General features: G+C 43.1%; 1 protein-coding gene across 1 annotated transcript in view; it reads right to left on the bottom strand.

Moving 5' to 3' along the window:
• Positions 1 to 19,920, bottom strand: part of ube2e3 (ubiquitin-conjugating enzyme E2E 3 (UBC4/5 homolog, yeast)) — a 65,465-nt gene extending 45,545 nt beyond the window's left edge. The window contains exons 1-3 of the mRNA XM_017470756.3: positions 19,794 to 19,920; positions 15,785 to 15,999; positions 13,089 to 13,139 (exon numbers count right to left, since the gene is read on the bottom strand). Coding sequence (XP_017326245.1) covers positions 13,089 to 13,139; positions 15,785 to 15,987 — 254 coding nt within the window. The 5' untranslated portion in view covers positions 15,988 to 15,999; positions 19,794 to 19,920. The remainder of the gene's footprint in view (positions 1 to 13,088; positions 13,140 to 15,784; positions 16,000 to 19,793) is intronic.
• Positions 19,921 to 21,550: the final 1,630 nt, after the last annotated feature.

Genomic DNA, 21,550 nt, shown 5'->3' with positions numbered 1-21,550 from the left:
ATACAGTGAGGTTATGGAGGCGTACAGTGAGGTTATGGAGGCGTACAGTGAGGTTATGGAGGCGTACAGTGAGGTTATGGAGGCATACAGTGAGGTTATGGAGGCGTACAGTGAGGTTATGGAGGCGTACAGTGAGGTTATGGAGGCGTATAGTGAGGTTATGGAAGCGTATAGTGAGTTATGGAGGCGTACAGTGAGGTTATGGAGGTGTACAGTGAGTTATGGAGGCATACAGTGAGGTTATGGAGGTGTACAGTGAGGTTATGGAGGCATACAGTGAGGTTATGGAGGCATACAGTGAGGTTATGGAGGTGTACAGTGAGTTATGGAGGCATACAGTGAGGTTATGGAGGTGTACAGTGAGGTTATGGAGGTGTACAGTGAGGTTATGGAGGCGTACAGTGAGGTTATGGAGGTGTACAGTGAGTTATGGAGGCATACAGTGAGGTTATGGAGGTGTACAGTGAGTTATGGAGGCGTACAGTGAGGTTATGGAGGTGTACAGTGAGGTTATGGAGGTGTACAGTGAGGTCATGGAGGCATACAGTGAGGTTATGGAGGTGTACAGTGAGGTTATGGAGGCGTACAGTGAGGTTATGGAGGTGTACAGTGAGTTATGGAGGTGTACAGTGAGGTTATGGAGGTGTACAGTGAGGTTATGGAGGTGTACAGTGAGGTTATGGAGGTGTACAGTGAGTTATGGAGGCATACAGTGAGTTATGGAGGCATACAGTGAGGTTATGGAGGTGTACAGTGAGGTTATGGAGGCGTACAGTGAGGTTATGGAGGCATACAGTGAGTTATGGAGGCATACAGTGAGGTTATGGAGGTGTACAGTGAGGTTATGGAGGCGTACAGTGAGGTTATGGAGGTGTACAGTGAGTTATGGAGGTGTACAGTGAGGTTATGGAGGTGTACAGTGAGGTTATGGAGGTGTACAGTGAGTTATGGAGGCATACAGTGAGTTATGGAGGCATACAGTGAGGTTATGGAGGCGTACAGTGAGGTTATGGAGGTGTACAGTGAGGTTATGGAGGTGTACAGTGAGTTATGGAGGTGTACAGTGAGTTATGGAGGCATACAGTGAGTTATGGAGGCATACAGTGAGGTTATGGAGGTGTACAGTGAGGTTATGGAGGCGTACAGTGAGGTTATGGAGGTGTACAGTGAGTTATGGAGGCATACAGTGAGTTTATGGAGGTGTATAGTGAGTTATGGAGGTGCACAATGAGGTTATGGAGGTGTATAGTGAGTTAGGGAGGCGTACAGTGAGTTTTGGAGGTGTATAATGTTGGAGGTACACAGTGGAGTATGAGGGAATAAAGTATATAGATATTTAGAGATGTGTATGAACAGAGACGCAGCATGGCCTATTGTCATTTAGAGAACTAATGCCCGGAATAACCGTGTGATCAAAAGCACTACGCAGCAAATGACTAATAAACAAGTTTAACGAGTGTGAAGTGAGAGCTGATGTGTGTTTTACAAGCCACATATTCACCCCAGAACAAACAGACATGCGCGAGTGCTTTAAAAACACACACACACACACACACACACACACACACACACACACACACACACACACACACACACACACACACACACACACACACAGCGCTTATACAGTCAGGAAAAAAACTGGAACTATAGAAAAAGGATCGTGTTTCACTAAAGCCTTCACAAATACACGTCTCCAGAAGTGACCGAGAGTTTCCAGAAAAGGCTCCGTCAAAGAAAGGGATCGTTATTTATACATGACACATACAGAGTGTCTTGAGTGTGTCAAGGTGCTCAGCAGAGCAACCTGTCTGTCCGTCTGTGTGTGTGAGTGTGTGTCAGGAATAGACGCACTGGATCCATTTATCACTGTGTCACTGTGCGGTTATCTTTAAAGCAGGCCAAACAGCCACGCCATCACACCGTGTTCCTGCTTCTTATCTGTGCCTAGTAATGTGATGGGGGTCGACGGCTTGGGAACATCACACGTCTAAGACAGAACACAGGAGAGACGCTGGGAAAGCTTATCGCCCGCATTAACGTTATCAGCTAGCACGGCTCCTTCATTCTAAACAAATAGATCGATAATGAATAGATAGAATCGGGGAACACGAGCGGATGCCATCGATCTAGTTTTTTTTTTTTTTTTTAAATGACTAGAACTGTTCTCCTTGTAAAACTGAAATCGACATTTATTATTATTCCAATTATAAGATTAACACACCAATCATATTAAATGCACACGTGCTATAATTCAGACACACACGCAGCTACAAAGTCGAGGCAAGGCAGATTTTTCACCGCGTCCTTGCAAACTGCCACTGGTTTTATCTACCGGTTACAGTTTAAAAGTTGTTTGTTTTTTTAAACCTTTCCCAGTTTACAAGATTAGTTTTAGTAGGACATGGTATTGTGAATAATCATGCAAACATTACACTAAGGATTACTTTAAGAAGTGAAGGAGGTGTGGCTTCTGGTCTGTCAGTTTCTGTGAAGGAGGTGTGGCCTCTGTTGTTGACAGTCTCAGTATGTTTACTAGGTCTTTCAGTCCCTCCAGGAGTTTGCGATTTTGCGAACGCAGAAATGAACGCAGAATCGAGAAAAGTTCGCAATATTTGGAGGATCGTGCCAGTTTTAAAAATCGCCGCAGGTTTGCCGCAGATTTGGGGCAGGGCCTCTTCGGCGCTCAGCCAAAGCCCTCTTCGATTCACGTGCACCAGACATGAGTACAGCTTAAAGCTCTCCTTTACCAACAAACATCACGGTGAATTTCAAGTAGATTTCCACAAATTTGTTGCATCACAAAATTTTGAAATACATTTAAAATAAGACGCAGCAAATAAGCATTTTTGGCCGCGACAATCACCAATAAACCTGCATGAAATCCTGTACGGACTGTATTTTTTTTAAAATACCATATAACACATTCACAAATCAGAATACGCTGATATTCGTTCTTCGCCTGGATCTTTATCGTGGTTTTAAAAACGAATATAATAATCGATTAAGCGAAATTGCACATGCACGTCGAAAGCCTACACGAATCTTTCTAGAATAAAGATACGACGCAGATCGGAAACAAACTGCTAAGATACTGGTCAGGTTCCCAAAGGAGAGGCGAAATAGACGCATGAGTGCTACCAGCATTGCTGCAGAGGTTGAAGGGGTGGGGCGTCAGCCTGTCAGTGCTCAGACCATACGCCGCACACTGCATCAAATTGGTCTGCATGGCTGTCGTCCCAGAAGGAAGCCTCTTCTAAAGATGATGCACAAGAAATACTGCAAACAGTTTGCTGAAGACAAGCAGACTAAGGACATGGATTACTGGAACCATGTCCTGTGGTCTGATGAGACCAAGACAAACTTATTTGGTTCAGATGGTGTCAAGCGTGTGTGGCAGCAACCAGGTGAGGAGTACAAAGACAAGTGTGTCTTGCCTACAGTCAAGCATGGTGGTGGGAGTGTCATGGTCTGGGGCTGCATGAGTGCTGCCGGCACTGGGGAGCTACAGTTCATTGAGGGAACCATGAATGCAAACATGTACTGTGACATACTGAAGCAGAGCATGATCCCCTCCCTTCGGAGACTGGGCTGCAGGGCAGTATTCCAGCATGATAACGACCCCAAACACACTAAAGAAGCTGAGGGAGAAGGTGATGGACTGGCCAAGCATGTCTCCAGACCTAAACCCTATTGAGCATCTGTGGGGCATCCTCAAACGTAAGGTGGAGGAGCACAAGGTCTCTAACATCCACCAGCTCCGTGATGTTGTAATGGAGGAGTGGAAGAGGACTCCAGTGGCAACCTGTGAAGCTCTGGTGAACTCTATACCCAAGAGGGTTAAGGCAGTGTTTGAAAATAATGGTGGCCACACAAAATATTGACACTTTGGGCCCAATTTGGACATTTTCACTTAGGGGTGTACTCACTTTTGTTGCCAGCGGTTTAGACATTAATGGCTGTGTGTTGAGTTATTCTGAGGGGACAGCAAATTTACACTGTTACACAAGCTGTACACTCACTACTTTACATTGTAGCAAAGTGTCATTTCTTCAGTGTTGTCACATGAAAAGATATCAAATATTTACAAAAATGTGAGGGGTGTACTCACTTTTGTGAGATACTGTACATACACACACAAAGAGAGGATGAAACAGTGTAGGACAATCACACACTTCCGCCAGATGCCCGTTAAAACACACAGAATGCTGTTTTTACATTCATCAGATGACTGAACAGCACCCGTATCACAAATGATTAACTGATAACGTGGCTATTGAACGTAAACACAATCAAATTTTCATCGTTTTTTACTTTCATCTGAAGCAGCAGAACAGGATCAATACTCCTCTCTCTCCCTCCCTCTCCCTCCCTCCCTCTCTCCCCCCCCCCCCCCCCCCCCCCCCTCTCTCTCTCTCTCTCTCTCGTTCTCCCATCTATCTTTAATCACAATTGGGTTCCGCTGCGTGTTTTGCATAGCGCTACATTCGCCCTCCTGCACGCGGCCTGAATTTGAATTGGTCACACCAAGCTTCACGTGGCGGATATGAGCGGTAAATCACAGACTACGTTCACGGTACAGGGTTGAAGTGGCACAGATCTGCGAGCACATGTTTTAGCAGGGTGGGTTTCTTTCCTGAGGAAAAAATAAATAAATAAAAAAACGACGTTCCTTACAAATCAGAACTGAGCTGCTTGTAATCTCATACATATCCAATACATGGTTTTGGTGACAACACTCTTTTTATATCATTCTTCTATGATTGCTGTATCCTGCACCCCCCCCCCCAACACACACACACACACACACACACACACACACACACACACACACACACACACCTCTCCCATCCCAGAAGTGTCGGGAAAAACTGCAAGAACAGCTAAATCTCTGCAAGTGGCCTTTGTGGGGGATTTTTCACCCTGATTGTAAACACCTGCCGCAGTGATACATAGCCACCCAGATAAAGCACTTTCTGCTGCTGAAGTGCCAGATGTGCCAGATGATGATTTACACGAACAAACGCCAATGTGAATGTCGACGCACAACACATCAACATGTTCCTGCCTCACAACTCTTTAGTTGTGTGACTCATCTCGAGGGCCGAACTTATACATCTGCGAGAGCATCCAAGAACGATATTATCGTTCTACATGATGTTACATTGCCACGACATCGACATCACAGATTCTAGAAATATCACGGATTACATTAGACCACCAGACGTCAATCTCGAATCATCCGAAAGTCTTGTGCGCGACACTGAGCAGCGTCAAGAGCGTCAAAATGTCGGCCAACATCATACGACTAATCGTGCACAACTGCGCATTCCTTAAAGTGCACCTACTATGGGTTTTCAGATATTCCCTTTCATGTAGTGTGTTATATATGTAGCTGTTTGTGAATGTAAAAAAGTCTGCGAAGTTTACAAAAATCAAAGCACACGACAAACGGACTTATTGACTCCCAAACTAAGGAATCGATTCTGAACAGCTGAAACGATTCGTTAGTGATTCCAGACTTACTTCCTGTACTAACCTACGTAGGTTCGTAACAACAAGCCCCGCCTCTGGTCTTCATCTGCTGCTCGCTGACAGACCGAGCTGAAACTCGTTATGGTAGTGGGCTTTTCCTTTCCAAAACACGCTGACAGCAGTAAACCAATCACAACAGACTGGGACATCTGACCAATCAGAGCAGAGTATGCTCTCTGAAAGGAGGAGTTTAGAACGAGTCGTTTGTGACACTGGGGGGAAACAAAGTAATGTTGCAGCTTAAATTATGAGCACGTTAACGTGTTTTTTGACCTCGGATGCGTGTACATCTGTTGTATGAGAAACAAAATGAGGCATAACAGGTGCGCTTTAAAACTTTCCTTAAAAAGGTAAAACTGCTCGTTTTCCTCTTCTCTTTTTCCGGCTAACCATTGTGGACGATTAAATCAATTATCGCGATATTTTTGGGGGAGACCCGATATCGCGCAAGCCTAGCGCACACACTCGCGTACTGGTCAGTCTTCGTACTCACACGAAACGTGAGCAGAGTTTACGAAAGAGGACAGCGAGGAAGAGCCGAAACAAAGGAGAGCCCGTGTTTTACTGTAGAAATGATAAATCTAACGGAACGTGGATATGAAACCTTGCGTGATGTGGAAACTGAGTGTGTATTCAGCAGAATCGCGCGGATCTTGTTTCAAAGCAAGTGTTCAAATCCACAATTCCAGCAATGACAGACACTTTAAATGTTTCTTTAATGAAGTTGCCGTGGTTTACATCATCTACAGTGTGTCCTTATTCTGAGTCTGATAAAAGAGACAGAAAGGAAAGCGCGCGAGTCTGGAGGATTAAATAAGCTGTAATACTGAACTACAGCCGTTATTAACCTTCACACTTTATCTGCACATTCACAGACACAAATTCATGAGCGTCATTTTCTGCATTTAAATGCACTATAGAGGGTGGCATCATGGGAGAAAAATAAAACACTGTACACTTCATATCCCATCTCGTGTGATATAAATCACGCTGTACACTTCATATCCCATCTCTATATATCCGATCTCGCGTGAACGCCGTACACTTCATATCCCATCTCTATATATCCGATCTCGCGTGAACGCTGTACACTTCATATCCCATCTCTATATATCCGATCTCGCGTGAACGCTGTACACTTCATATCCCATCTCTTTATATCTGATCTCGCGTGAACGCCGTACACTTCATATTCCATCTCTTTATATCCGATCTCATACCATATAAATCATGCTGTACACTTTATATCCGATCTCATACCATATAAATCATGCTGTACACTTTATATCCGATCTCATACCATATAAATCATGCTGTACACTTTATATCCGATTAGCTATGATATACAGCATGCTGTGCACATTATAATCTTTCTTCTATTACACATGGACGGTGTTTAATATTAATTTCCCACAGAGTTTACGTGTTGTATACTGAATGCGAGTATTACATTCTACATGTGTATACTTATATTGGCAAAAAAAAAAGAACAGCACTGAATTAATTAGCTCAGAAATGCTGGCAGTGTCACTCTTAATAAATTAGTAAGAATCAGCCAGACAGCTGTTTTCCAGGAGAAAGAAATCTGACTTAAACAGATGCTGTTCTATTGAATTCAAAAACACACACGACTTTAATAAGCGGATCTTCTCATCCCTATCGTTCTGTTTTTCCTGGCTACAATAACAGTTTCCCAGGATGTCCACATCTGTCCGCTCTCACTCGGCTCAACCTGCATCTACATTTACAAATAAACAAAGCAGAGTCGCTGTTAAAAGATAGATGTCCTTTCATTTTCACTTTAGTCAAGTGGATGCATTAGAGAGCGAGAGAGGCTGAGAGGCCAAAAGAGAGAGAAAGAGACAGACAGAAAGACATAGACAGAGAGAAAGAAAGAGATGGACAGAAAGAAAGACAGACACAAATAGAAAGATAGAGAGACAGAAAAAGACAGAAATAGAAAGACAGAGACAGAGAGAAAGACAGACGCAAAGAGAAAGACAGAGACAGACAGAAAGACAAAGAGAAAGACAGACAGAGAAAGACAAAAAAACAGAAATAGAAAGACAGAGAGAAAGACAGACAAATAGAAAGACAGACAGACAGAAAGACAAAGAGAAAGACAGACAGAGAAAGACAGAAAAAGAAAGACAGCGACAGAGAGAAAGACAGACACAAATAGAAAGACAGAGACAGACAGAAAAAGACAACTTGAAAGACAGAGACAGAGAAAGACAAACGCAAACAGAAAGACAGAGAAAGACAGGAAAAGACACAAATAGAAAGACAGAGACAGACAGAAAAAGACACAAATAGAAAGACAGACAAATAGAAAGGCAGAGAGAAAGACAGACACAAATAGAAATACAGACAGAGACAGAGAGAAACACAGATAAATATAAAGACAGAGAGACACAGAGGCAGACAGAAAGACAGAGACAGACACAAATAGAAAGACAAAGACAGAGAAAGATAGAGGGAAAGACAGACACAAATAGAAAGAGAGACATAGAGAGAGAGAAGGACCAGCACAAATAGAAAGACAGACAGACAGATAGACAGACATAGCAACAGAGACGAAGAGAGACAAAGCAAGAACGAGAGAGAGGCAGAAGGGAGAGACAGAAAGAGAGAGAGAAAGAGAGACAGAAAGAGAGACAGAAAGAGAGACAGAAAGAGAGACAGGGGCACAAGGCAAGACAAAGAAAAGATACATAGAGAATAAAACAGACAGAGACTGTAAGAGACATGGAGGTAAAGAGAGTGAACGACAGACAGACAGACAGACAGACAGGGGACATGGAGAGAGACAGAGAGAGACACACACACACACACACACACACACACACACACACACACACACAGAGACAAATTGGCAGAAAGAGACATGCAAAGACAGACTGAGATGAAGACAGAGCTGCACAGAGAGACAGAGCGAGAAGCAGATGCAAAGACGAGCAGGAGACAGCGACAGAGGAAAACAGAGAGAGAAAGAGTTCCCTGTTTTAGTCTCAGTTTGATCCTGCTGTAATTTGGGGGAGATTCTCTTTAGCGTCGTCGCCCTCGGCGGCGGCGTTCAGTAAATTGAGGAGTGTATCAGAAATTACAGGTCACACTGTATTATGCTCCAACAATTGTATGGATTGCTTTAGGTCTTTATTTCAATTTTTAAATAATATGATGAATTACTGTAAAGCGCCTGCACAGCTTCAGTGCCTGGCCCCTAAATATAGTAAAAAAAAATCATTATATTCTCTGCATGAAACAAAGAATACATTCGAATTCTCTCACATATAAAAATAATAAATAAATACATACATACATACATACATACATACATACATACATACAAACACACCACATCATTGAAAAATGGGAAAAATCAGTGCGAGTGTACTGGGGGGCATTTACTTCCTGGAACAGCGAGGAGGACAGTGCAGCTCTGTGTGTCACTACTTAATACTAAGAGCCAAAAAAAATGATGAGACAGTGGTGCTTGAAAGTTTTTGAACCCGTTGCGATCTGCACGAACACGACCGGACACGTCATCAGATTTTCAAAATAGACAAAGAGAACCCAATTAAACAAACGAGACAGAAACACCACACCTGGTTGAATAGTTATTGTGGAAAAAGATATTACACATCTGTCGGTGGCAAAAGTATGTGCACCTCTAGGATTAGCAGTTTAATTAGAAGTCAGGTGTTTTCAATCAATGGGATGAGAATACAGATAGGCAGAGATGTACAGAATAGTCTGAAGGTGCTCACAAACTTCCAAGCACCACTGTAGGTATGATATGTGTACATTATATATAATGTGATATGTGATGTATGTGTGTGATAACAGCACGCTTGAAGACAATGTCCTGTGTGTAAGTGCAACAGAGAAACACGAGAGAGCGAGCAATTCAGTTCTGCGAGCACTGAGCACCGAGTCTCGTATACGCCCTTTCTCCAGGTCTCGTGAGTCATATTTTTAATGAACACACCGATATTATTCTGCATGCTCACACTGTCCATCGCTAGAAGTACAGACAGCAGCGACCAACAATAAACAGTACTAATGTTACTTATTTCGGTGTCGGTTTATGAGTATCGGTAATGACGAGTACCCTAATGAGCAGTGTTGTATGTTCCTGTCGCTGTGTGTGTGTGTGTGTGTGTGTGTGTGTGTGTGTGTGTGTTGACAGTAGTGCAGGATTTGTCAGGTGTGCTGCCGGTGTTTCTGATAAGCTCGTGGAGAAGGCTCGGGATGAACTGTGATATTACCCAGCTCATGTTTCCAGACTACATGGACGTATTGTGAATACGACGTTTCCTGTAGCTGCCTGAAGACAGGAAGTGTAAACAGTAACGGCAGCGCTGCGTGGTGACACACAGGCGGATGAATGGGTTAACCATTCTCTCGTCGGGCGGCTCAGACGTGTAACACTAAAACCCCAACGATGACGAAGGTTAAAGAAAGTGGCCACGCCCACTTCACACAAGGCCAACTAGAACATCCTTAAAGCAATGAATTCCTTTTTCTCTGGGACTTTAATATTAGTTTAACAGAAGGACCATTTGACAGATGTTCTCTAACTGTACTTGCCTTGTCATTTACTTGCATCTACGTTGCCTTGCATAAGTATTTGCCCCCTTGCACCTTTCCACATTTTGTACCGTTCCAAATAGGGCTCGGCATTACAGTCCGTACAGGAGGGTTTGGGGTTGGTTTTTTTTTTTGTGATTATCACGGCTAGAAATACCCAATTTTGGTGCAGATTTTTTCCACATTTGAGACGCACCCTGCGGAGCTTTTGCGATTCAATTTATTTATTTTTTTCATCTTGCGGAAAATTACTTGAATCGGCGGAATTGCAACTGCAATTCTGCAATTGTCTCGCAGTGACGTTTGTTGCTAAACGAGACCGTTTAACCGTACGCATGTATCTCCCCACTGCTCTTCTCCCTGAATACAATTGACTGTATCTCTACAGACCCATCTGTCAAACTCCTGAAGTACAGTCATCAGCCTCATCCAGGAAGGTGACGAGTCTGTGTACTACAGAGACGAGGTTGAACAGTTGGCTGCCTCGTGCTGTCAAAACATCCTGGAGCCAAACATGCTCAAAACAGTAGAGATGACAATGGACTTCAGAAAGAAGGCAGAACAAAGAAGACACGGGCTCAGTCGTGGAGTCCCTCAAGGTTCCTGGGCTTTACAATCTCACGGGACATGAAGTAAGGCACCTACGCTGACTCCACAGTGAAAAAAGCCCAGCACAGGACGTACCTCTTCCGCTGACTCAGGAAGTTCCACCTGGCGCAGGAGCTGCTCATACACTTCGACTGATCAGAGATCACTGAATCGCTTCAATGGTTTGGTTCAGCCAGCAAATCAGACATAAGGAAGCTTCAATATACGGTAAGGACTGCCGAGAGGATCACTGGCGCACCCCTGCAATCTCACCAGGACTTGTACATATCCATTTTTGTACATGCGGTGGACTTTAAACGGCAAACATGGCGAGCGCGTCACACACCGATTACGCACTGCTGCTGAACTTCTTAACACGTTCAAAAACACCGGAAGTCTTGTGGACCAACCAAGAAGTAGGCGTGGTGCTTGCGTACATACATCTGGAGACTCTCGGGACTCTCGAGACTTCATATCCCCTACTCTTAGCTCCAACCTTGTCCAAAAATGGATTGAACTTTTTTTCTTTATCATCTGTTTGACCTGTCTAAAGTGCTGTTTTTTCTCCATCTATTGGGATGCAGGAGTTAATGATACTAAAAACCAGAACCCCCACGTTGAGAAGAAAGAAAACAAAAACATTTAGTGTGAAAGCAGTCTAATTGGCTACATTCACACAGTATGGCCTTGTCGAATAACACCTAAGGACAATTAACACGTACAAAACACAGCCAAAAAAAAAAAGTGTTAGCGGCGTTATTTAACATGCAAATCAAACTCAGGTAGCAGGCGTTAATACAACAGCTAATGTGTTCATGAATACCTCTACATTGTACACAATACGAGCAGTGTACGATTCATAACTGCATACACGAGAGTCTAAAACAACACTGGTGCAGGAAATAAGCCTCAAACCATGTTGATTGAAAGTCCATGCAAGCTGCTGGGTTAAATTTTTTTTTTTTTAAAAACCTCATACTCAAAGAAACTCAGTGGGCACAAATCAACGCAATCGGATACAACAAATGTCATGTACGTACGGAGAGAACACACACACAAAAACGTCAAATGTATTTTTTTCCCAAAATGATTTTCAATTATTCTTTTTTTTGTTTCACAAACGTCCCTATAGGAGCTCCGTATATAAAACAGCAGGAAGATTGGAAATGTATCATCATCATCATCATCATCTGCATCACGTCCAGCTTCCTGCTAATATTCCGTAGGAGACGGGGCTTAATGGCAAAATGCGGAGAGGGAAAAAAACCCTGCGATCACGCCATGTCGTAATCGCTGTAATTACGAGACTCCGACTTGTAAAAATCGCTCACGTCCTCGTCTAGCTCTTAATCGCGACTGGTAAAATTTTCGAAGACTTCTACCACGTGTCGACATGCAAAACGGCCGCTGCTTCGGCAGAAAGACGTAGTTGCGTCGTAATATTTCTGCGGAACAACTAGAGCTGTGACAACTCATTGATAAAATCGATAATAATTGATTATGAAAATCGCTGTCAAGGAATCTCATTATCGAATAATCGGTCTGCGCACGACAGGGGACGCGTTTACTTATTACATTACTTCTGTTCCAAAAACGCACATCAGAGAGTAAATACTAAAGTTGCGTCCCAAATGACGCACTATACACTTACACTATGCACTGTGTACTCTATCGTCTCGTGTGTGAAGTTTAGAAAGGTAATATCACCTCAAATAGAACAGTAGCGGTATAAGTCGACAGCGCATGACGTCATTCAAAAAAAAAAAAACGACTGTCCAAGATGGCCGCTCATTCAGCTACACAGCAAAGTTTCGTTCATGTTTATAGATCACAGCAAGTCGCGCCTTGTCCTAAAACACATTGGGCGAGTCGGTGTGAAGTGGTTTGAAGCAGATATGCACACACACACAGAAAAATTGTAGTGCGACAGATTTCTATTACTTATTAACTAGAAGGTCTGAACACAACTGGCTGATTGGCTTCTATTAGGATAAATAGGGAACTGTGTCCATTTGATTTACACGTGCACCTTCACAGTTTACACGAACTCTTAAAACCAATAACCCAAAACACGTTTCATCCATCAGTGAGCCCTTTCAAAATAATAATAATAATAATAATAATAATAATAATAATAATAATAATAACAACAACAACAACAACAACAACAACACCACCGCAGCATGGTGAACACGTTCGGGAAAATAAAACCCAGCAATGAAAATAAAACTCCGTCCTGTGGAGTTTCTCAGCTCTCGTGTCGAGTTTAAAAGCCACGGCAGCAGTTGGCGTTTAATGGAAATGCTCCTCTACGGCTTCTCGAGCGCAAACAAGAGCCGTAAAAGTGTTTGAAAGAGCAATAAAGTGCCTACCTGCAGTTGGGTGGAGGATCCAGAGTGATCTCAGCCAGCTCCTTCTGGATTCTGTATGAGAGAGAGAGAAAGAGAGAGAGGGTGTGAGAGAGAGAGAGAGAGAGAGAGAGAGAGAGAGAGAGAGAGAGAGAGAGAGAGATGGGGGGGGACAGGAACAGGGGACAGAAGGAGACAGAGGGAGGGGATGGGGGGGGGGATTATTGGTGAGTCAGATCCGTGTGTGTGTGTGTGTGTGTGTGTGTGAGAGAGAGAGAGAGAGTGTGAGAGAGAGAGAGAGAGAGAGAGCAGTCGCGAAATTTCGAGTGCCCTCTACCAGAGCAGTGCTAACTACGCGCCTCGCTCCAGCTAACATGGCTGCTGCCTCTTTGTTCTCGCAGGCCGGAGCCCAATCTGAAAAAAATAAAAATAAAAAAAATTCAGGAAAGAACTTCTGATCCAAAGGCCACGCCCCCCTCACCCCAGGCCCCGCCTCTGGCTGTTCCACTCACTTTAAGCACAAAAGGTCGGCTTTGCAAGCTTATATGTAAATGAGGCACAAAATGAAGGGTGGGGAAGGGAAAAGAAGGTGGGGGGGGACTCTGAGTATTTGACAGGAGCTCTGAGGGACTGTCACGAAAGCATTAGCGGCAGAGCGAGGAGTGCGTGAGGGCAGGATTTGGGATGTTTTCAGCATGAGGGAGCGCGGTTTAATCGCCCTTTCTTCCCACACGTGAAGGGCCTGCGAGCTTTCTGAGACGAGTGTGCTCCTTTCTTTCCTTTTATTCCCCGACTCCAGTGATGACGAGCGGCTCGGTGATAGGAAACAGCATCAGAGTTCAGTCCTAGAATGTTAATCGCCCATAAAATCAAATAAAAAAAGACATTTGATTAAAAAAAATGTAAAAAGAAAGAAAGAAATGAATTAGAATAAGAATAAATAAATAAATATTATGTGCGGTTTGAAAGCACTTAGTTCTCCAAGAGAGGTCAGGGAAGTACAGTCAGTGTAAAAGCACACAGGTGTAGAGAACGTCTTTGTATGCTGTAGCTTTACAATTTCCCTTCACTGGAACTAAGGGACCCAAACCTGTTCCAGCATGACGACACGCCAGTGCACAAAGCGAGCTCCACGAAGACACGGTTTCCAAAGTTGGACTGGAAGAACGCCACACGAAGCCCTGACCTCAACCCCAGTGGACATATCTGGCATGAGCTGGAACTCCGACTGCACCCCAGACCTCCTCACTCCTCAACATCGGTGCCTGATCTCACTAATGCTCTCGTCACTGAATGAACACAAATCCCCACAGCTGCGCTCCAAAATACAGCGGAGAGCCTTCGCACAAGAGTGGAGCTCATTATAACAGCAAAGGGGGAATAAATCTGGAACGCGATGTTCAGCAAACACATATGAGTGTGAAGGTGAGGTGCACACAAACTTTAATATCAGCTTGAATCTAATGCAATCTAATGTAAGGGAATTTTATTCTTTTTTTTTCCAATAATCTCTCGCGCGGCCCACGTGTAAGTGTTTCATCACTACTCTTAAACTACAGCGATTTCGCAACGGTGCTATCTATTAAAGAATGACACGTCGTGCTGTGTTTAAATGTGTTTATTTATTTATTTAGACAGTTAGTTAGATTTAATGTCGTGTAAGAGCTGTCCTGCAAACTCGTCTGTCCTGAAGATGTCGGAAAGTTCAAAGCTTTACCTCCGAGCGATACCGAGCTCTCGGACGATGGGGACTCATTCCAAAAACCTTAACTAAACGTCTCCTGACGGACGGGTCGGGTTTCTGGTCCTGTCCGACGTGGGATTATGCCAGAAACTTTGTATGTGACCTTCCCTTTCGTAAAACCAATTTAAAAAAATATATATATATATTAATAAATAAATAACCAAAATCGAACGCAAAATAAATAAATAAACAAGCAAACGCGTTAACGTCTCGTCGGCAGAAACAATTTCAACCATTTTTAATCTGTTTATGAGAATGTGTGTGAGCTGTTACTACAGAAACATATCAGTTACATTATATACATTATATATATATATGCCTTGCAGTTGTCACTACTGTCAGAGCTGCTGTTATAGAAACTTAATTAACCAACACACTGTGGTGTAAACAACATCATCTAGGGTTAATTATATACTCTACAATCAATCCTTAATCTCTGACTAATGCGACCCGTATGTTTAAAGCAGTGTTTGAGTGTGTGCGAGTGTGTGTGTGAACTCTTCTCTGTCGTCTAATGATGAGTTTCAGATAGAAACAATGATCCTCACTGAGCTATTTGGCTTGTTAGAACCCGTGAGTCTATATTACGCTGATTTTCTTTTTATTTTTTATTTTTTTTAAATCAAGAAAAACGTTGAATCAGATACAGGCATTGTGGATCCTATATTAAAAGCAAAATAAAAATGATTTTAGTGATGATTAATGAAGCGCGGGAGACATTTCCTGCACGTGAGCACTGTCAGCTCACGTCTACAGCCACAGCATAAGGAGTTACACATTTACCACGTCTTAGTGCTTTTATGCACCATGTAATGAGCCTAATAATCGCTCTGAGTATTGCCCTGGTTAATGGATAACCCCTCAACAACCTGCGCTGTGTACAAGGCTTTCTGAAGATTCTCGGGGAATAAGGTAAAAAAAGGGAGCGGCTTGTAATCCGTCGTTCGCCCCGAAGACGTGTGTGGGAAGAAGTTACCTTTTGGCGCTGGAGGACAGCTTGGCCGGGGTTTTACTGGACTGCTTGGATGCTTTCTTCTGCTGCTGCTGTGGCGGTGTGGGCTGCTTCCTCTCTTCCTGCTCCTCGGGCTCTGCTACCGGAGGATCTCTCTGATCGGCGTCTGAACTGCCGCTGCTGGTGCTGGGACTCTCGTCATCCGACCTCTGCCTTTCTCCGGACATTTTTTTCCCCACCTCGGATCAAAACAAGGAAAGGGTCATGAGCTCGGGAAGCATTGGTATTACAGCGTCTTAAAGGTGAGTGATGTGAAGGGGGGGGAAACATTATATCATGATGCACGGCTAGAAAAAAATAACTGGATGGTTTATAATTTCAGGGTTTTTATTGTTGTGTCGCAAGACAAAAGCAGATATAACTGGTGTGAGGCTTTAATGCGACTCAATGCAAGGAGAAATGTGAAGAAAAAAAATACCAGTGACGCATGCAGCCTGTCTACACGCTGAGGAAAAAAAACTCAGAGATGCTACTTTTCCCTTTTCCAGTCTGATACTGAAATCCACTGCGTAATAAAAATGTCTGATAGCGGTACTGATCTAATGTCTTTCTTAAACAGCTAGGCTTTAAAACGAGCCGTTTTTAATTACAGCACTTTAAAATGTCTGCACTCAAACTGCTGGAAGGAAGGAAGAAAGAAAGAAAGAAAGAAAGAAAGAAAGAAAGAAAGAAAGAAAGAAAGAAAGAAAGAAAGAAATTGAATGAATGAAATAAAGAAAGTGAAAGAAAAAGAAAGAAAAGACATTAAAGAAGAAATGAACGAAAGAAAAAAGAAAGAACACATGAAAGAAAATGAACGAAAGAAAGAAAGAAAATGAATGAATGAAGAAAGAAAATGAAAGAAAGGAAGAAAATGAACGAATGAATGAAAAAAGAAAGTGAAAGAAAGAAAGGAAGAAAATGAATAAATGAAGAATATGAATGAAAGAAAATGAAAGAAAGAAAAAAGAAAGAAAATGAATAAAGAATGAAAATTAACGAAAGAAAGAAAATGAATGAAAGAATAAATGAAAGAAAAAGAAAGAAAGAATATTTATTATTATTATTATTATTAACAACACGTTACAATGTGCTACAAGCAACTGTGATATGTGAAGTTAGATTTATTCCAGAATCAGATCGGATTGTTATTTATTTGATTTTTTTGTTTGGTCTTGTGATATCTGACCCAGCATTTCCTGCTGAGAACGTCCTGGGCCTCGAATGCAGAAAGAAAGAAAGAAAGAAAAAAAAGAGCTAAAATCTAGCTGTGTTTTTTTTTTTTTTACTTGTCCCTCCAGGGGAACCATTAAGTGTTCTACATAAAACCCGACAAAAGAGCGTTTGTCATTCAGAGAGAACCCGTTCGTGGAGAGAAGCCGTTCGTGGAGAGAACCCTTGAGGAACCTGGAGGAGGGGAAAAAGAAATCAACATTTTTCTTTTTGTGTCGGTGTAGGACGAGGTGACTCTGGTTAGTGCGGTGAATACGCGTTTCTGTGAGTACTGGAAGTACTGCGAGTACTCCTACAACAGCAAACTCCACTGTTAGAAGGCGATGAATGATCAGACATTAAAATGGTTTTCCCGTCTTTATTTTATGTTAGATAGAGTTTGGTCCGAAGATATTCCTATAGCTTTTCACTGAAGAAGAACGCTCATGGTTCGACACTTCCCTCCGGAACGGATTCCGCCATTTTTTTCAAAAAAAATGTTGCAATCACAGAAATGAACACAAACTCGAGCAAACGCTGCTACACTTGGATGCAATTTTTCAAAATCCCAGCAGATTTTCCACATGCATGGTGCGAAGCCTGCGTTCAGCAGAAGCCCTCTTCGATGCGTGTGCGTCGAGCACGAGTACAGCTAAAAGCTCTCGTTCGCCAACAAACATCGTTGCACAAGCAATTTCATGCCATCGCAAATTCGGCAATTCCAGAAGTTTACCGCAATTGTTTTTTTGGGTTTTTTTAAATCGCTTCGAAAATTTTGAAAATTCAAGCATTTTTGGTCGCAACAATCACAAAAAAAATTCAGACTGGATATGGCGAACATGAGCAAAATATCAGATCACAACAATTAACGTTTCAACGATACACAAAATGATATATAGGTTTTGTATAGATTTTTATATAGATCCATCCATCTTCTATACCGCTTATCCTTTTCAGGGTCACAGGGAACCTGGAGTCTATCCCAGGGAGCATCGGGCACAAGGCGGGGTACACCCTGGACAGGGTGCCAGTCCATCGCAAGGCACAATCACATACACACTCACACACCCATTCATACACTACAGACACTTTAGACACGCCAATCAGCCTACCATGCATGTCTTTGGACTGGGGGAGGAAACCGGAGTACCCGAGGAAACCCCCACAGCACGGGGAGAACATACAAACTCCTCACACACAGGGCCACAGTGGGAATTGAACCCCCGACCCTGGAGGTGTGAGGCAAACGTGCTAACCTCTAAACCACTGTGCGCCCTATATAATTTATATAAATATAAATAAATAAATAATATATAACATTTTTTAGAATATATATATAAATTTTTAGAATCAAATCTTTTTTAAAAAAATACAACACACAATTATAACATCCAATCCGGTGCTTGCAATCCGAGTGTGTAAATATAAATCTTTTTCAATTCCAAAAACATCTTAAAACACACACAGTATCTCTGAGACTTGAGAAAAGTTGTTTATCGTCATATCGTTATTCTATTATATTTATATTTGCATTGTCCAGCTCTAGCGTATTGTTTATCAGCAGAAACGAACTCCACAGGTCGTCCTGTGTATCGTGTAACCTAAAAACCATCATGAAGCCAAGAATGACGAAATGCGAAGATATCACGCAGCGTACAGTATATACAGTTCACAGGTGCGAGCTCGTGACTCATATTTCATTTGCGATGGACCACTCTTCTCGGATACGCATCATCACTTTCCTCCACCTCCGTCCACGGCGCAAACTTCACTCAGCCTGTCTGCAACCTGACTGTCATACTGATCAAGAAAAAAAAAAAGAGAGAGAGGGAAAAAATAAATAAATTTAAAAAACGAGAGAGAGCGACGTGACCAGCAGGATCCAATTACTTACACCAAACTGTTGTCATTCTGCAAGGACATGATGCATGCACGGCTTGGGTTTTTTTTTTTTTTCTTTTCCTCCTTCTTCTTCTTCCCCCCCCCCCCCTACCATACAGCACTACTCCTACCCTGCTTCAAGCATGCACGCGTTAATCCATCAGAGCTCACGCATGGCCTTCAGGAACTCCATGCAACATTATAACCGTGCACATGGTCATGATGGTCTACAGAGTAGCAATTTCCTGGCTTAATTATACACAGAGGCTGGAGCACATTGTCTGTCCAGACCTGCTTTAAAAGGGGGAACACTTTGGGTTAAATGACAACAATATTCACACATGCACTAAGTAAGAGGTGGGGGTTGCATATAGAAGGGGGTGCAAAGGAAAGGAAGGCAGTAGCAATAAAAATTAAAGGACACACACAGAGAGGGGGGGGTAGAGACGCAAAAGCAAGAGCATTAAAAATAATAATAATAAAGCGTTTGCGTTGACTTTAGGACTAGAAATCCACATATAGCATTATAACTCATGGAGCCAATCTATCACGCATTATTTTGGTTTGTGCGGGGAATTTTGGAGGCGCGCGCGAGGTTTGTTTATGCTCCACTATCAGCAACTGATGCGTGAAGTCAGTTTCTCTCTCTCTCTCTCTCTCTCTCTCTCTCTCTCTCTCTCTCTTTCCAGTCTTCCACCCCCCTCTCTCTCTCTCTCTCTCTCTCTCTCTCTCTCTCTCTATCTATCTCTCTCTCTCTGTGTGTATATGTGTGTCGCGCTCGCGCTGCTGCTGCTTCTTCTTCTTCTTCTCCTTCTTCTTCTTCGCCTTCTTCAGCGCCTAAATAAAACAAGACAGCACGCCGTTTTCGGTCTCGGCTCGTAGCTCGGAGCTTCCCGTTTACCTTAGACGCGGTCGTGTCCTGATCCGGGGCGGTTAGGAGGATGAAAAATCCCGTCGAAATGGAGCCGGAGGAGGAGAAGGACGACGAACATTGGAGAGCAGGAAGAAGGAGGAAGCGCTGCGCTTCCGGGATCCGACCGGAAGAGGGCGCTGAACGGCGTGCGTGCGAGCGAGCGAGCGTGCGCGCGTGCGAGAGAGAGAGAGCGAGAGAGAATATTATGGCGTTCTGTAAAAATAAATAAATAAATAAAACAGTTAGCATACTGTTTAACACTTTGTCAGTTTGTTTATTGACAACTCATTTCAGTTCAGTTTAGTTTTAGCCGGCCATTTTTGACATAAATCATGCGTATTGGTTATATTTTAGTTACTTAGGCCTAGTTATTGTTAGTTTAAGCAACAAAAGCACCAGTGGAGCGTTCCTGTAGAAGACTAGCAGTAAAACTGTTTGGTGCCTTATGGAAAGAACTACTTTGCCTACACACAACACCACTCTGAGCTTCGGATTTGGTGCGTTACGCTCAAATTCAAAGTCCAGACAAATTCAAATCCAACCCAGCAAGATGAGCCCTCGTACACAATATAGGCTAAAAGTTTGTAGACACCTGACCGTCACGCTCGTATGTGGTTCTTCTCCAAACTCTTCTCACAAAGTTGGAAGCACACAACTGTGTAGAAGGTCTTTGTCCATTCATCCATCCATCCATCCATCCATCCATCCATCTTCTATACTGCTTTATCCTTTTCAGGGTCACGGGGAACCTGGAGCCTATCCCAGGCAGCATCGGGCACAAGGCGGGGTACACCCTGGACAGGGTGCCAATCCATCACAGGGCACAATCACATACACACTCACACACCCATTCATACACTACGGACACTTTGGACACACCAATCAGCCTACCTGCATGTCTTTGGACTGGGGGAGGAAACCGGAGTACCCGGAGGAAGGTCTTTGTATGCTGTAGAATTGCAGTTCCACTTCACTTGAACTAAGAGGCCCAAACCTGTTCCGGCATGACGATGGTGTGTTAAGGTTGGACTGGAAGAACTCGAGTGTCCTGCACAGAGCCCTGACCTCAACACTACTGGACAATTGTGCTCTAGGCCTCCTCGCCTGATGTCAGGCATTGATCTCACTATTGCTCTCGTGGCTGAAAGAACACAAATCCCAACAAGTTCTCGATATTTAGTGGAAAGCCTTCCCAGAAGAGTGGAACTAATTATAAGAACAAAGTGGGACTGTGTGTGATGGTCAAGTGTCAACTTTTGGCCATATAGTGTATCCTATTTACCAGACTTGTGTTTTCTGCCATCTTCTACAAGTTCTAACTTTATGAATGGTCTAGTATATTTTCAAGCACATCTATCAGTGCTTTGAATCTTGTCCCTGGCTGACAGGAGTGGAACCTGATGTGGTCTTCTGTGCGTTCTGGGATGCTTTTCTGCTCACCACGGTTGTAAAGAGCTGTAAAGATTATATGAGTTACTATATCCTTCCTGGCAGCTGAAACCAAACTGGTTCTATTCCTCTGACCTCTCATCAACAATGCGCTTCCACCCACGGACCTGTCACTCACTCAATGTATTTTGTTTTTCACACCATTCTGTGTAAACTCTAGAGACTGTTTGAGTGAAATTCTCAGATCAGCAGGGTCTGAAATGAGTCACAGAGATTACATTTTTCTTCATTCGGATGTTTGATGTGAACGTTAACCGAAGCGTGTGACTTGTATCTGCATGATTTTATGCACTGTG

Source organism: Ictalurus punctatus, chromosome 6, assembly GCF_001660625.3.
Source record: "Ictalurus punctatus breed USDA103 chromosome 6, Coco_2.0, whole genome shotgun sequence".
NCBI classification, from domain to species: Eukaryota; Metazoa; Chordata; class Actinopteri; order Siluriformes; family Ictaluridae; genus Ictalurus; species Ictalurus punctatus.
The sequence above is the reverse complement of the archived record's forward strand: the minus strand, read 5'-3'. Positions and strand labels throughout refer to the sequence as shown.